This window comes from Oncorhynchus gorbuscha, linkage group LG10 (genome assembly GCF_021184085.1).
Source record: "Oncorhynchus gorbuscha isolate QuinsamMale2020 ecotype Even-year linkage group LG10, OgorEven_v1.0, whole genome shotgun sequence".
NCBI classification, from domain to species: Eukaryota; Metazoa; Chordata; class Actinopteri; order Salmoniformes; family Salmonidae; genus Oncorhynchus; species Oncorhynchus gorbuscha.
The window spans coordinates 82,966,081-82,983,687 of NC_060182.1; the positions used below are offsets into that span (position 1 = coordinate 82,966,081).

General features: G+C 45.0%; 1 protein-coding gene across 1 annotated transcript in view; it reads left to right on the forward strand.

Annotated features, from left to right (window-relative positions):
• The window catches only part of LOC124046657 (actin-histidine N-methyltransferase-like), a 53,590-nt gene that overhangs the window by 22,100 nt on the left and 13,883 nt on the right, over window positions 1–17,607 (forward strand). Inside the window, exons 7-11 of the mRNA XM_046367282.1 lie at window positions 3,429–3,487; window positions 8,146–8,260; window positions 9,479–9,553; window positions 11,200–11,366; window positions 16,188–16,273. Coding sequence (XP_046223238.1) covers window positions 3,429–3,487; window positions 8,146–8,260; window positions 9,479–9,553; window positions 11,200–11,366; window positions 16,188–16,273 — 502 coding nt within the window. The remainder of the gene's footprint in view (window positions 1–3,428; window positions 3,488–8,145; window positions 8,261–9,478; window positions 9,554–11,199; window positions 11,367–16,187; window positions 16,274–17,607) is intronic.

Below are 17,607 nucleotides of genomic sequence, written 5' to 3' on the forward strand. Positions count from 1 at the left end.
GGTGAAACGTGTGGGTGTTGAGGTGGTAGGTTGTGTCAGGTGAAACATGTGGGTGTTGAGGTGGTAGGTTGTCTCAGGTGAAACGTGTGGGTGTTGAGGTGGTAGGTTGTGTCAGGTGAAACATGTGGGTGTTGAGGTGGTAGGTTGTCTCAGGTGAAACGTGTGGGTGTTGAGGTGGTAGGTTGTGTCAGGTGAAACATGTGGGTGTTGAGGTGGTAGGTTGTCTCAGGTGAAACGTGTGGGTGTTGAGGTAGTAGGTTGTCTCAGGTGAAACGTGTGGGTGTTGAGGTGGTAGGTTGTGTCAGGTGAAACATGTGGGTGTTGAGGTGGTAGGTTGTGTCAGGTGAAACGTGTGGGTGTTGAGGTGGTAGGTTGTCTCAGGTGAAACGTGTGGGTGTTGAGGTGGTAGGTTGTCTCAGGTGAAACGTGTGGGTGTTGAGGTGGTAGGTTGTCTCAGGTGAAATGTGTGGGTGTTGAGGTGGTAGGTTGTGTCAGGTGAAACGTGTAGGTGTTGAGGTGGTAGGTTGTGTCAGGTGAAACATGTGGGTGTTGAGGTGGTAGGTTGTGTCAGGTGAAATGTGTGGGTGTTGAGGGGGGTAGGTTGTGTCAGGTGAAACGTGTTGGTGTTGAGGGGGGTAGGTTATGTCAGGTGAAATGTGTGGGTGTTGAGGAAGTAGGTTGTGCCAGGTGAAATGTGTGGGTGTTGAGGGGAGTAGGTTAGGGTTGGCCCTGTGAGTGTGATTCTCCTCAATTTACTGTTGGGATAAATCAGTGTCACTGCCGGACTGTCTCTAACACACACACACACACACACACACACACACACACACACACACACACACACACACACACACACACACACACACACACACACACACACACACACACACACACACACACACACACACACACACACACACACACACACACACACACACACACACACACACACACACACACACACAGAGCCTTGGTTACGTCTCTTACTGTGGAGAGAGCCTTGGCTACGTCTCTTACTGTGGAGAGAGCCTTGGCTACGTCTCTTACTGTGGACAGAGCCTTGGCTACGTCTCTTACTGTGGAGAGAGCCTTGGCTACGTCTCTTACTGTGGAGAGAGCCTTGGTTACGTCTCTTACTGTGGAGAGAGCCTTGGTTACGTCTCTTACTGTGGAGAGAGCCTTGGTTACGTCTCTTACTGTGGAGAGAGCCTTGGTTACGTCTCTTACTGTGGAGAGAGCCTTGGTTACGTCTCTTACTGTGGAGAGAGCCTTGGTTACGTCTCTTACTGTGGAGAGAGCCTTGGTTACGTCTCTTACTGTGGAGAGAGCCTTGGTTACGTCTCTTACTGTGGAGAGAGCCTTGGTTACGTGTCTTCCTGTGGGTTCCTTCCTACTGAACTGGAGTCTTTTTGCTGCAGCTCACTTTGCATGTTGGGGAAGCACAGGTGCTCTGCTCTCTCTCTCCATCTCTATCCTGCGTTCCCCCCTCCACCACACCCTTATCTCCCCCCACCTATATCTCTTTCTAGCTGCGTATTGTACTAGTCCTCTCCCTCCAACTCTACCTCCTGCTAGGTTGGAAATGAGCCCTTGGAGGCGTCCAGTGTGGGGCTTTAAATGTAGATTTCTGTGGCACTGGTGGTTCTCTGTCACCCAAATTGATGAAGCAGATTGATGACGTCTGCTGGGCACAACACATTAAGTTGACAGTGATGTATGGGGGGCTAACGCCACCCTAATCCTCACACCGCAGACGCTAACACACACAAACGCTAACATACACCACGCTAACATACACTGTTTCTAGGATGTTAGGCAGTGTCATGATGACATTTCACACACTGTTTTTAGGATGTTAGGCAGTGTCATGATAACATTTCACACTGTTTTTAGGATGTTAGGCAGTGTCATGATAACATTTCACACTGTTTTTAGGATGTTAGGCAGTGTCACGATGACATTTCACACTGTTTCTAGGATGTTAGGCAGTGTCAGGATGACATTTCACACACTGTTTTTAGGATGTTAGGCAGTGTCCGGATGACATTTCACACTGTTTTTAGGATGTTAGGCAGTGTCAGGATGACATTTCACACTGTTTTTAGGATGTTAGGCAGTGTCAGGATGACATTTCACACTGTTTTTAGGATGTTAGGCAGTGTCAGGATGACATTTCACACTGTTTCTAGGATGTTAGGCAGTGTCAGGATGACATTTCACACTGTTTAGGATGTTAGGCAGTGTCAGGATGACATTTCACACTGTTTCTAGGATGTTAGGCAGTGTCAGGATGACATTTCACACTGTTTTTAGGATGTTAGGCAGTGTCAGGATGACATTTCACACTGTTTTTAGGATGTTAGGCAGTGTCAGGATGACATTTCACACTGTTTTTAGGATGTTAGGCAGTGTCAGGATGACATTTCACACTGTTTTTAGGATGTTAGGCAGTGTCAGGATGACATTTCACACACTGTTTTTAGGATGTTAGGCAGTGTCCGGATGACATTTCACACACTGTTTTTAGGATGTTAGGCAGCAGCAGGATGACATTTCACACACTGTTTTTAGGATGTTAGGCAGCAGCAGGATGACATTTCACACACTGTTTTTAGGATGTTAGGCAGCAGCAGGATGACATTTCACACACTGTTTTTAGGATGTTAGGCAGCAGCAGGATGACATTTCACACACTGTTTTTAGGATGTTAGGCAGCAGCAGGATGACATTTCACACACTGTTTTTAGGATGTTAGGCAGCAGCAGGATGGCATTTCACACACTGTTTTTAGGATGTTAGGCAGTGTCACGATGACATTTCACACACTGTTTTTAGGATGTTAGGCAGCAGCAGGATGGCATTTCACACACTGTTTTTAGGATGTTAGGCAGCGTCAGGATGACATTTCACACACTGTTTTTAGGATGTTAGGCAGTGTCACGATGACATTTCACACACTGTTTTTAGGATGTTAGGCAGCAGCAGGATGGCATTTCACACACTGTTTTTAGGATGTTAGGCAGCGTCAGGATGACATTTCACACACTGTTTTTAGGATGTTAGGCAGTGTCACGATGACATTTCACACACTGTTTTTAGGATGTTAGGCAGCAGCAGGATGGCATTTCACACACTGTTTTTAGGATGTTAGGCAGCGTCAGGATGACATTTCACACACTGTTTTTGGGATGTTTAGGCAGCAGCATGATAACATTTCACTGTTTTGTGTTTCTTCTCTTTTCTTCTCTCTCCATCTCTTTCTTTCCCTCCTCACTCCATTTCTCTCCATCTTTTCTTCTCTCTCCATCTATCCCTTTCTTTCCCTCCTCACTCCATTTCTCTCCATCTTTTCTTCTCTCTCCATCTATCCCTTTCTTTCCCTCCTCACTCCATTTCTCTCCATATTTTCTTCTCTCTCCAATTTCCAGACTCATCTGACCACCAGTAAACTGCCCTTGAAGGATGCCTTTACGTTCGACGACTACAGGTTGGTGTGTGTGTTTCTGTCGGCCTGCTTTTTAAATGGCTTTCCTCCACCTCCCCTGTGTGTGTTGGTGTGGGTGTGTGTGTCTGCCTGCTTTTTAAATGGCTTCCCTCCACCTCCCCTGTGTGTGTTGGTGTGGGTGTGTGTGTCTGCCTGCTTTTTAAATGGCTTTCCTCCACCTCCCCTGTGTGTGTTGGTGTGGGTGTGTGTGTCTGCCTGCTTTTTAAATGGCTTTCCTCCACCTCCCCTGTGTGTGTTGGTGTGGGTGTGTGTGTCTCCCTGCTTTTTAAATGGCTTTCCTCCACCTCCCCTGTGTGTGTTGGTGTGTGTGTGTCGGCCTGCTTTTTAAATGGCTTTCCTCCACCTCCCCTGTGTGTGTTAGTGTGGGTGTGTGTGTCTGCCTGATTTTTAAATGGCTTTCCTCCACCTCCCCTGTGTGTATATTCTCATCTGCATAAAACAATATGCACATTTTCCCACCAGAGATGTTTCCATCAAACTGGTAAAAGGCTGTGTGTGATGAAATAGTGCACATAAAAATGACTTTTGCCATTAAATTCCTATGTACCGAATGTAAAAATACAAGTTCAAATCATCAAATCAAATTTTATTTGTCACATACACATGGTTAGCAGATGTTAATGTGAGTGTAGCGAAATGCTTGTGCTTCTAGTTCCGACAATGCAGTAATAACCAACAAGTAATCTAAGTAACAATTCCTAAACTACTGTCTTATACACAGTGTAAGGGGATAAAGAATATGTACATAAGGATATATGAATGAGTGATGGTACAGAGCAGCATAGGCAAGATACAGCAGATGGTATCGAGTACAGTATATACATATAAGATGAGTATGTAAACAAAGTGGCATAGTTAAAGTGGCTAGTGATAAATGTATTACATAAGGAGGCAGTCGATGATATAGAGTACAGTATATACGTATGCATATGAGATGAATAATGTAGGGTAAGTAACATTATATAAGGTAGCATTGTTTAAAGTGGCTAGTGATATATTTACATCATTCCCATCAATTCCCATTATTAAAGTGGCTGGAGTTGAGTCAGTGTCAGTGTGTTGGCAGCGGCCACTCAATGTTAGTGGTGGCTGTTTAACAGTCTGATGGCCTTGAGATAGAAGCTGTTTTTCAGTCTCTCGGTCCCAGCTTTGATGCACCTGTACTGACCTCGCCTTCTGGATGATAGCAGGGTGAACAGGCAGTGGTTGATGTCCTTGATGATCTTTATGGCCTTCCTGTAACATCGGGTGGTGTAGGTGTCCTGGAGGGCAGGTAGTTTGCCCCCGGTGATGCGTTGTGCAGACCTCACTACCCTCTGGAGACCCTTACAGTTGAGGGCGGAGCAGTTGCCGTACCAGGCGGTGATACAGCCCGCCAGGATGCTCTCGATTGTGCATCTGTAGAAGTTTGTGAGTGCTTTTGGTGACAAGCCAAATTTCTTCAGCCTCCTGAGGTTGAAGAGGCGCTGCTGCGCCTTCACGATGCTGTCTGTGTGAGTGGACCAATTCAGTTTGTCTGGGATGTGTATGCCGAGGAACTTAAAACTTGCTACCCTCTCCACTACTGTTCCATCGATGTGGATAGGGGGTGTTCCCTCTGCTGTTTCCTGAAGTCCACAATCATCTCCTTAGTTTTGTTGACGTTGAGTGTGAGGTTATTTTCCTGACACCACACTCCGAGGGCCCTCACCTCCTCCCTGTAGGCCGTCTCGTCGTTGTTGATAATCAAGCCTACCACTGTTGTGTCGTCCGCAAACTTGATGATTGAGTTGGAGGCGTGCGTGGCCACGCAGTCGTGGGTGAACAGGGAGTACAGGAGAGGGCTCAGAACGCACCCTTGTGGGGCCCCAGTGTTGAGGATCAGCGGGGTGGAGATGTTGTTGCCTACCCTCACCACCTGGGGGCGGCCCGTCAGGAAGTCCAGTACCCAGTTGCACAGGGCAGGGTCGAGACCCAGGGTCTCGAGCTTGATGACGAGCTTGGAGGGCACTATGGTGTTAAATGCCGAGCTGTAGTCGATGAACAGCATTCTCACGTAGGTATTCCTCTTGTCCAGATGGGTTAGGGCAGTGTGCAGTGTGGTTGAGATTGCATCGTCTGTGGACCTATTTGGGCGGTAAGCAAATTGGAGTGGGTCTAGGGTGTCAGGTAGGGTGGAGGTGATATGGTCCTTGACTAGTCTCTCAAAGCACTTCATGATGACGGAAGTGAGTGCTACGGGGCGGTAGTCGTTTAGCTCAGTTACCTTAGCTTTCTTGGGAACAGGAACAATGGTGGCCCTCTTGAAGCATGTGGGAACAGCAGACTGGTATAGGGATTGATTGAATATGTCCGTAAACACACCGGCGAGCTGGTCTGCGCATGCTCTGAGGGCGCGGCTGGGGATGCCGTCTGGGCCTGCAGCCTTGCGAGGGTTAACACGTTTAAATGTCTTACTCACCTCGGCTGCAGTGAAGGAGAGACCGCATGTTTTCGTTGCAGGCCGTGTCAGTGGCACTGTATTGTCCTCAAAGCGGGCAAAAAAGTTATTTAGTCTGCCTTGGGAGCAAGACATCCTGGTCCGTGACTGGGCTTGGATTTCTTCTGTAGTCCGTGATTGACTGTAGACCCTGCCACATGCCTCTTGTGTCGGAGCCGTTGAATTAAGATTCTACTTTGTCTCTGTACTGACGCTTAGCTTGTTTGATAGCCTTGCGGAGGGAATAGCTGCACTGTTTGTATTCGGTCATGTTACCAGACACCTTGCCCTGATTAAAAGCAGTGGTTCGCGCTTTCAGTTTCACGCGAATGCTGCCATCAATCCACGGTTTCTGGTTAGGGAATGTTTTAATCGTTGCTATGGGAACGACATCTTCAACGCACGTTCTAATGTACTCGCACACCGAATCAGTGTATTCGTCAATGTTGTTATCTGACGCAATACGAAACATATCCCAGTCCACGTGATGGAAGCAGTCTTGGAGTGTGGAGTCAGCTTGGTCGGACCAGCGTTGGACAGACTTCAGCGTGGGAGCCTCTAGTTTTAGTTTCTGTCTGTAGGTAGGGATCAGCAAAATGGAGTCGTGGTCAGGTTTTCCGAAAGGGGGGCGGGGCAGGGCCTTATATGCGTCGTGGAAGTTAGAGTAACAATGATCCAACATTTTTCCACCCCTGGTTGCGCAATCGATATGCTGATAAAATTTAGGGAGACTTTGTTTTCAGATTAGCCTTGTTAAAATCCCCAGCTACAATGAATGCAGCCTCCGGATAAATTGTTTCCAGTTTGCAAAGAGTTAAATAAAGTTCGTTCAGAGCCATCGATGTGTCTGCTTGGGGGGGGATATATACGGCTGTGATTATAATCGGAAGAGAATTCTCTTGGTAGATAATGCGGTCTACATTTGATTGTGAGGAATTCTAAATCAAGTGAACAGAAGGATTTGAGTTTGAGATTTGAGTTCCTGTATGTTTCTTTCATCACACCATGTCTCGTTAGCCATAAGGCATACGCCCCCGCCCCTCTTCTTACCAGAAAGGTGTTTGTTTCTGTCGGCGCGATGCGTGGAGAAACCCGTTGGCTGCACCGCTTCAGATAGCGTCTCTCCAGTGAGCCATGTTTCCGTGAAGCACCGAATGTTACAGTCTCTGATGTCCCTCTGGAATGCTACCCTTGCTCGGATTTCATCAACCTTGTTGTCTAGAGACTGGACATTGGCAAGAAGAATGCTAGGGAGTGGTGCACGGTGTGCCCGTCTCCGAAGTCTGACCAGAAGACCGCCGCGTTTCCCTCTTTTTCAGAGTCGTTTTTTTGGGTCGCTGCATGCGATCCATTCCGTTGTCCTGTTTGTAAGGCAGAACACAGGATCCGCGTCGCGAAAAACATATTCTTGGTCGTACTGATGGTGAGTTGACGCTGATCTTATATTCAGTAGTTCTTCTCGACTGTATGTAATGAAACCTAAGATGACCTGGGGTACTAATGTAAGAAATAACACGTAAAAAAACAGGAACGCGAAGCGAGGCGGCCATCTCTGTCATTACATTACATTTAAGTCATTTAGCAGACGCTCTTATCCAGAGCGACTTACAAATTGGTGCATTCACCTTATGACATCCAGTGGAACAGTCACTTTACAATAGTGCATCTAAATCTTAAAGGGGGGGGGGTGAGAGGGAATACTTATCCTATCCTAGGTATTCCTTAAAGAGGTGGGGTTTCGTCGGCGCCGGAAGGTTTTCTGTCGATATGATGGTTAATACAGTATATCAAAATTTCCACCTCCATTTCTCTCATTTATTTTGCCAACACAAAAAGATCCCACCGCGTCGAATGAACACATTTTCTGTCTGCATTTATCAAATTGTGACCAGCATTTCATGTTTTCATCAGCCCGGTCGTGACTTTTGTCCATGCGTCAGGTAAATGTTTGGATGGGAACATGGTTAGTAGCAAGGTTTACTATCTGATGTGGTTGAAGCCACTTGTCTTGGGAACTAGTTGAATTTCCAAAAACACGAGGCTATAATTGGGGTCCTCAGTTTTCCCTGCTCAGGTCACGTGGTCTGGAAAAACACAGGGTCCTTATTATGATTGGCTAGTCCATGAAAAGAATCTTGTTGCTGATTGATGATTGGTTTACCGTGACCTTTAATCCCTATAGATGGGCGGTTTCCTCAGTGATGACCCGTCAGAACCAGATCCCTACAGAAGACGGTAGCCGTGTCACCCTTGCCCTCATCCCTCTCTGGGACATGTGTAACCATACCAACGGCCTGGTGAGTACTACAAACACCCTACTACATACGTATTAGATCACTATTGCATGGCTGAGGCATGTCTATTGCATGGCTGAGGCATGTCTATTGCATGGCTGAAGCATGCCTATTGCATGGCTGAAGCATGCCTGTTGCATGGCTGAAGCATGCCTGTTGCATGGCTGAAGCATGCCTGTTGCATGGCTGAAGCATGCCTGTTGCATGGCTGAAGCATGCCTGTTGCATGGCTGAAGCATGCCTGTTGCATGGCTGAAGCATGCCTGTTGCATGGCTGAAGCATGCCTGTTGCATGGCTGAAGCATGGCTGAAGCATGCCTGTTGCATGGCTGAAGCATGCCTGTCACACTACTGCACACTTCCCACTATTTGAAAGGTTTTAAATTATTCCGAAAAATAATTATATATTTGAGAGAAACCACACACTGCGTTTTCCTCAGTTGATTACGCTTATCTCATGGGCATCTGTTACTTATTTGAATCATTTGGCTTTGATTGTGTTTAGTGACTGATTGTAACAGAGCAATAATATCCCCTCCTTTAGTATGCATGTTAACTGCATTTACGCCCCTCAAATTAGATGTGTTTTTGTGAAGACCCGATACATTGCTGAAACAAGTCATTTAAAGAGTGAAATGTCTTTCTGTATATTCCCTTGGTGTTTGTTTAATAAAAATAGGTTACAACTTCCAACATATTCCCACATTTTATTGCTGTTCTTTAGCTCCAGTTCCTTGAGTATGTTGTTATTCTCACTGGTGATAATTGTATGGGTTCATTCAATGTCCTTCATTTCTGCCTATTTGTGTAAACCTCTCACTAACTCAGAATCTGGGGAAGTATCTGTATTGATACAGACCTTGATTATTTATGCTAAACTAATACATTCATGTTTTTAAATAAATGTTCTTATTTTGTTGGTTAGTCTTGTTATTAAAGGAATGGATGATGGATATACAACTCTTTTAATACTAGAAGAGAAGCTGGTCATGTATTATAAAATAAATGTGCTGCAAATTGTATCACCAGTCAGTCAGTGAAGAAGCTCCCAGAATTCACTGCAGCTCTATAGTATAACTACTATTTATTTTGACTGTACAGTGTGTTTTGATTTTTAAATATGTTTGATTAGTGACTTTTGGAAAAACCTAATTGAAGGGAATCAAGGACTGGTTCAAATCAATCAGTGAATGGATGAATTACAGTTTGTGTGTTGTTCAGATCACCACTGGTTACAACCTGGAGGATGACCGGTGTGAGTGTGTGGCTCTGCAGGACTACAAAGAGAATGAACAGGTGAGTCGGGTCAGGGTAGCATGGACTCTTTAGCTACTATACAAATTGTCCAGGGGTGTACATGTACACCAAGCGGCCTCATGCTACAGAAACAAGAGGACCCTTCCCTATGGGCCATGATTTATTTGAACTATACATCATGTTGGGTTGTGTAGGATCTGATTGCATAATGTATGTCAATCAAAAGGCAGTTGGTTCTAAATCAACTGTCAACTCCCTCCATCTGGGTTACTTTTAACAACAGGCACAACAGTTCCCTAAATGAATGTTGCATCTATCTTCTTTTGTTTGTTTCCTATGTATTATTTGCTGTCAATCACACAGTTCAGAGTTCAATTGTATTCTGCCATTTGAATGAACTCGAGCTTGATAGGCAGCTGTACAAGTCAAACACACTCCTGAAAGCTCAAGCTGTCTGTAAAGCCATACTCTGTAATTGATTCAGTCTCTGGCCTGAGTATCACGTTGTGTTGTAGGGGTGACGTTATGTTCACCTCTGAGAGGCCTTGACAGACTGGTTGACTGGTGTTGATGTTATGTCAGGGAGAAGGCCATGCCAGAGCTGGGTGTGAGTCAGCTGGACCTAGCCAGGCTTAACGGTCCAACCCTCTGCTCTAAAGCAGTGTGTTATTGTTTCACTCCCTCCCTTCCACACTCCATGTCATGGATTTAAAAGCATAGGATTGGTGTAAGCATTGGCTGGAGGGAGGTTTGAAGAATTGGTGTAAGCATTGGCTGTAGGGAGGTTTGAAGAATTGGTGTAAGCATTGGTTGGAGGGAGGTTTGAAGAATTGGTGTAAGCATTGGCTGGAGGGAGGTTTGAAGAATTGGTGTAAGCATTGGCTGGAGGGAGGTTTGAAGAATTGGTGTAAGCATTGGCTGGAGGGAGGTTTGAAGAATTGGTGTAAGCATTGGCTGGAGGGAGGTTTGAAGAATTGGTGTAAGCATTGGCTGGAGGGAGTTTCCGCAGTTGTTAAATCCATACTTTGGGAGAAGGCTGGAGAATCACGACACAACCAACCTCTATTGCTCCCTCTTCTTCCTCCCACTCCTCTCTCTCACCCTCTGGTGCTCCCCCTCCCTACAGTATGGAAGTCTGCCCCTACCCCTCTCTCCACCTTTCCCTCTCACCTGTTCCCTCCTCCTATCTGTCCCCTGCCCCTACCCCTCTCTCCAGCTTTCCCTCTCACCTGTTCCCTCCTCCTATCTGTCCCCTGCCCCCACCCCTCTCTCCAGCTTTCCCTCTCACCTGTTCCCTTCTGCTATCTGTAAATGTGGATGTAATATGTTGGAGCCATACGAGTGTGGTGTGGGGATTCTCTGTGCTCCTGTGAAGCTTCCACTAGATCAGACATGATATCATGGTTATGAGGGAAAATGGTAGAGGGAATAGGAGGTGGAATGTTCACCACATTGCTGAGCCAACCCATACCGATGTACAATAACCTTTTAGAGGTTGAGTTGGAGTCAGATGATAAAGGGGAAGTTCAGCTATCTAGTGAAGTTTGAAGAAAGCCACACCATGCATAACAGTTACTCCTGGCCCATATACTTTCCGCAGGGGGAGGAAGCAGCTAAGATTTTAAGTTGTAAAATACTGAACTATCCCTTTTATGTTGAGTGGCTGTTCTCTTCTCTGTCCTCAGATCTACATCTTCTACGGGACGCGATCCAACGCTGAGTTTGTGATCCACAACGGCTTCTTCTTCCAGGAGAATGCCCATGACAGAGTCAAGATCAAACTGGGGGTGTCCAAGAGTGAACGGCTGTACGCCATGAAGGCGGAGGTGCTGGCCCGCGCTGGCATCCCCTCGTAAGTAGGGAGGGGGGGAAAGTGGTAGGGAGGGAAACTGGGAGAGGGGTAGAGTGAGAGAGAAATAGATGGTATCTCTCAATTATGTCAGAGATGGAGGTAATTTCAGGAAGGCAATATTTTCCTGCATTTCAGTGAATTAATCAATGTGACAATTGGCAGGACATGGCCGATATTATTACACTGCAAACACATTACTGAGGCCCGCTCTAGTCTAGCAGCATTACTATTACATTACCCAGAGCTAGTGGATCCAGGAGAGTTTACTATTAAAACAAAGGCTACACTGGGAGACTAAGGCTGTGTCTCAAACCACAGCCTATTCCTTTATAATGCACTACATTTGACCAGAGCCCGATGTGGCTCACAACTCCTTTCATCCGTCTTCTTCATAGATCTTATTTTTATTCAACCTTTATTGAAGCAGGGAGTCCTGCTGATACCACCTGCATGAACACATCAATAAACACCAATTATACTATACATATCTACTGTATAAACACATCAATTATACTATACATACAGTGGGGCAAAAAGTATTTAGTCAGCCACCAATTGTGCAGGTTCTCCCACTTAAAAAGATGAGGCCTGTAATTTTCATCATAGGTACACTTCAACTATGACAGACAAAATGAGGGGAAAAAATCCAGAAAATCACATTGTAGATTGTAGATTTTTAATGAATTTATTTGCAAATTATGGTGGAAAATAAACTTTTGTTATTGACCAAATACTTATCTCAATACTTTGTTATATACCCTTTGGCAATGACAGAGGTCAAATGTTTTCAGTCTTCACAAGGTTATCACACACTGTTGCTGGTATTTTGGCCCATTCCTCCATGCAGATCTCCTCTAGAGCAGTGATGTTTTGGGGCTGTTGCTGGGCAACACGGACTTTCAACTCCCTCCACAGATTTTCTATGGGGTTGAGATCTGGAGACTGGCTAGGCCACTCCAGGACCTTGAAATGTTTCTTAAGAAGCCACTCCTTCGTTGCCCGGGCGGTGTGTTTGGGATCATTGTCATGCTGACCCAGCCACATTTCATCTTCAATTCTCTTGCTGATGGAGGAAGGTTTTCACTCAAAATCTCACGATACATGGCCCCATTCATTCTTTCCTTTACACGGATCAGTCGTCCTGGTCCCTTTGCAGAAAAAAAGCCCCAAAGCATGACGTTTCCACCCCCATGCTTCACCTTAGGTATGGTGTTCTTTGGATGCAACTCAGCATTCTTTGTCCTCCAAACACGACAAGTTTAGTTTTTACCAAAAAGTTCTATTTTGGTTTCATCTGACCATATGACATTCTCCCAATCTTCTTCTGGATCATCCAAATGCTCTCCAGCAAACTTCAGACGGGCCTGGACATGTACTGGCTTAAGCAGGGGGACACGTCTGGCACTGCAGGATTTGAGTCCCTGGCGGCGTAGTGTGTTACTGATGGTAGGCTTTGTTACTTTGGTCCCAGCTCTCTGCAGGTCCTTTACTAGGTCCCCCCGTGTGGTTCTGGGATTTTTGCTCACCATTCTTGTGATCATTTTAACCCCACGGGGTGAGATCTTGCGTGGAGCCCCAGATCGAGGGAGATTATCAGTGGTCTTGTATGTCTTCCATTTCCTAATAATTGCTCCCACAGTTGATTTCTTCAAACCAAGCTGCTTACCTATTGCAGATTCAGTCTTCCCAGCCTGGTGCAGGTCTACAATTTTGTTTCTGTCCTTTGACAGCTCTTTGGTCTTGGCCATAGTGGAGTTTGGAGTGTGACTGTTTGAGGTTGTGGACAGGTGTCTTTTATACTGATAACAAGTTCAAACAGGTGCCATTAATACAGGTAACGAGTGGGGGACAGAGGATCCTCTTAAAGAAGAAGTTACAGGTCTGTGAGAACCAGAAATCTTGCTTGTTTGTAGGTGACCAAATACTTATTTTCCACCATAATTTGCAAATAAATTCATTAAAAATCCTACAATCTGATTTTCTGGATTTTTTTCTCATTTTGTCTGTCATAGTTGAAGTGTACCTATGATGAAAATTACAGGCCTCATCTTTTTAAGTGGGAGAACTTGCACAATTGGTGGCTGACTAAATACTTTTTTGCTCCACTGTATCTACTGTATATACACATCAATTATAGTATACATTTCTACTGTATATACACCAATTATACTATACATGAAAGATTAGTGGAGTCTGTGTGGGTGCTGGACAGGTAGGATGACTGACAGTGAAGGTGAACAGGTGGTCACGTGTCAGGTGACAGAGGAATGTATGAGACTGAGGCAGGAATTCCTTTAACCATAAAGTGGTATATTTACTGGTAGTCTGTGCTGCATCACAAAGGAAACAAATAACATGTATACAATCAAATTCATAATCAAAGATCAAATCATAGCAGTCATTATTAACAATTCACATTACACAATATGTTTCAAGCGTGCGCTCCAAGCCGCGCTCCGCGGTGATAACTATAAACAATAACTGAATGGCCCACTCTCCCGATCACCACAGATCATTCTGATGAAAGGTAAGAGTCGGTGGACTTACGTGGATTCATGGACGCACAGAACTTCTGGATCAGATGGATTTAGGGAAGAGAAAGCAGCGAGACCAGGCGATGGCAATTTCCTCCTTTTATAGAGTTGAGATCTGTAGGACATTTCCACCTGACCTAATTAAAGCGCCCCTGGCCCAGCTGAGTAAATGGCAATTAAGTAAAGGAGTATTCCACCAACTCCATGGGCCTTTTCTACAATACATATCTACTGTATATACACACCAATTATACTATACATATCTACTGTATATACACACCAATTATACTATACATATCTACTGTATATACACAACAATTATACTATACACACACCAATTATACTATACATATCTACTGTATATACACAGCAATTACATTATACATATCTACTGTATATACACACCAATTACACTATACATATCTACTGTATACACACCAATTATACGATACATATCGACTGTATATACACAACAATTATACTATATACACATCAATTATACTATACATATCTACGGTATATACACATCAATTATACTATACACACACCAATTATACTATACATATTTACTGTATACACACACTAATTATACTATACATATCTATATTACTGTATATACACAACAATTATACTATATACACATCAATTATACTATACATATTTACTGTATATACACAACAATTATACTATACATATCTACGGTATATACACATCAATTATACTATACATATCTACTGTATATACACACCAATTATACTATACACACACCAATTATACTATACATATCTACTGTATATACACAGCAATTACAGTATACATATCTACTGTATATACACAACAATTATACTATACATATCTACTGTATACACACATCAATTATGCTATACACAAAAAGCAAAACACAATCATATGAGTCACAGATTCTTCAGTTAAAAGGCCCTCTGCCTGAATCGGCCTAGAGGTACCAACTCATGCCACATGAGAGGTGCTAAGAAACTTAAAGCATATTTATCTAACTTGGTGGAGATTGAGTCGGGGTCTGGTAACTTATACGTCTGAAGGTTAGGTTTGAAGTTTGGTATGGAGGAAGTTTATGCAAGAAGGCTTTCTAGGCACATTGCAACGATCTATGAGACTTCAAAGAGGGCCGGCCTACTTTCTGATACAAAATGCTACGATGTCTACTGAAACATCTCCCGTAATAAAGCACAATGCACTATGATACAGTTCATCCAATGGCTTCAGTACAGTGGCAGCTGCATTCATATAGACCATATCGCCATGGTCATTAACCAGAATGATTTAGGTTTCTGCTCTTTAATGAAGACCAGACCTGTTCCTATAGAAGAAGCCTATTTGAATTCTTCATTTCTAAACTACTCAACATGCTTTTTAAACGATAGCTTTTTATCCATTCAGATGCCCAGATATTTATAAGCGGAAACACAATCGATGAGGGCACCAGCCAAAGTACATATGCCTAAATCATCAGACAAATAGTATGTGATTTTGGAAAATATCACATCCTTGGTTATACCTGCATTAAGTACCAATTTCAGTTCAACAATGGCTTTCTAATCTAATTTCCAGAATGCCCCGTCAATAAGAGATTAAAAAGCATTTAAAATGACAAGAGGGGAGGGCTGCATGATATTAATGTCATGATAAAATGATTAAGCTTCCTGTTGATGTAAATGTCAAGGGGAGGATGGAAAGGTTCTCTCATGGTATAGAGACCTATTCTGAGACAATGATGCTATGTTTATTCTGGATAGATTTCAAATGACCAAAGCCCCAAAAACAATTCTGCTTGGCTGGAACAGAAGCCAGCACCCACACCGGCTCACCAGCCTGGTCACCCCACCAGCCTGGTCACCCCACCAGCCTGGTCACCCGTGGTGTAGTGGTCTCTCTGTCTCTTGCTCATTCACTCTCTCTTGCTTGTAATTGATCGAGTGGCTATTAAAATTGCATCAGGGGTTCGGCCTCCATGCTAAACGTGAGTGGCCCTGGGTTAATTGTGGGCCACTGGCCACCATTAACATCTACTGTACCTACCAAGCCACTGATCAGGGTTTTTAGATGGTTCACGTCATACAGGGATTCGTTGTGGAAGGTTTTTCGGTTGGGGCTACAAGGTCCTGTGGGGTCTACTGGTCTAGCTTTATGAGGTCATATCTGTGTGTGCAAAGGGTAATGTGAATTGGAGAAGTTGTTGTGTCTGTACTGTGATGTTTCTTTTTACTCTTTCTCTTGCCCTCTTTGCCTCTCTCTCCCCCCTCATCAGGTCCAGTATCTTTGCCCTGCACTGTAGCGATCCTCCAATCTCTGCCCAGCTACTAGCCTTCCTCAGAGTCTTCTGTATGACTGAGGGTAAGACACACACACACACACTCTGTCTGTCTGTCTGTCTGTCTGTCTGTCTGTCTGTCTGTCTGTCTGTCTGTCTGTCTGTCTGTCTGTCTGTCTGTCTGTCTGTCTGTGTATGCCTGTCTGTCTGTCTGTGTATGCCCGTCTGTCTGTCTGTGTATGCCCGTCTGTCTGTCTGTCTGCCTGTCTGTCTGTCTGTGTATGCCCGTCTGTCTGTCTGTCTGTGTATGCCCGTCTGTCTGTGTATGCCCGTCTGTCTGTCTGTCTGTGTATGCCCGTCTGTCTGTCTGTCTGTGTATGCCCGTCTGTCTGTCTGTCTGTGTATGCCCGTCTGTCTGTCTGTGTATGCCCGTCTGTCTGTGTATGCCCGTCTGTCTGTCTGTGTATGCCCGTCTGTCTGTCTGTCTGTGTATGCCCGTCTGTCTGTCTGTCTGTCTGTCTGTCTGTGTATGCCCGTCTGTCTGTCTGTATGCCCGTCTGTCTGTCTGTATGCCCGTCTGTCTGTCTGTATGCCCGTCTGTCTGTCTGTATGCCCGTCTGTCTGTCTGTATGCCCGTCTGTCTGTCTGTGTATGCCCGTCTGTCTGTCTGTGTATGCCCGTCCGTCTGTCTGTGTATGCCCGTCCGTCTGTCTGTCTGTGTATGCCCGTCTGTCTGTGTCTGTATGTCTGTCTGTCTGTCTGTATATGTCTGTCTGTATGCCCGTCTGTCTGTATGTCTGTCTGTATGCCCGTCTGTATGTCTGTCTGTGTATGCCCGTCTGTCTGTCTGTCTGTCTGTCTGTCTGTCTGTCTGTCTGTCTGTCTGTGTATGCCCGTCTGTCTGTCTGTCTGTGTATGCCCGTCTGTCTGTCTGTCTGTCTGTGTATGCCCGTCTGTCTGTCTGTCTGTGTATGCCCGTCTGTCTGTCTGTCTGTGTATGCCCGTCTGTCTGTGTCTGTATGTCTGTCTGTATATGTCTGTCTGTCTGTATGCCCGTCTGTATGTCTGTCTGTATGTCTGTGTATGCCCGTCTGTCTGTGTCTGTATGCCCGTCTGTCTGTCTGTCTGTATGCCCGTCTGTCTGTGTATGCCCGTCTGTATGCCCGTCTGTCTGTCTGTCTGTGTATGCCCGTCTGTCTGTCTGTGTATGCCCATCTGTCTGTCTGTATATGTCTGTCTGTCTGTATGCCCGTCTGTCTGTATGTCTGTCTGTCTGTCTGTGTATGCCCGTCTGTCTGTGTCTGTATGTCTGTCTGTCTGTCTGTATATGTCTGTCTGTCTGTATGCCCGTCTGTCTGTATGTCTGTCTGTATGCCCGTCTGTATGTCTGTCTGTGTATGCCCGTCTGTCTGTCTGT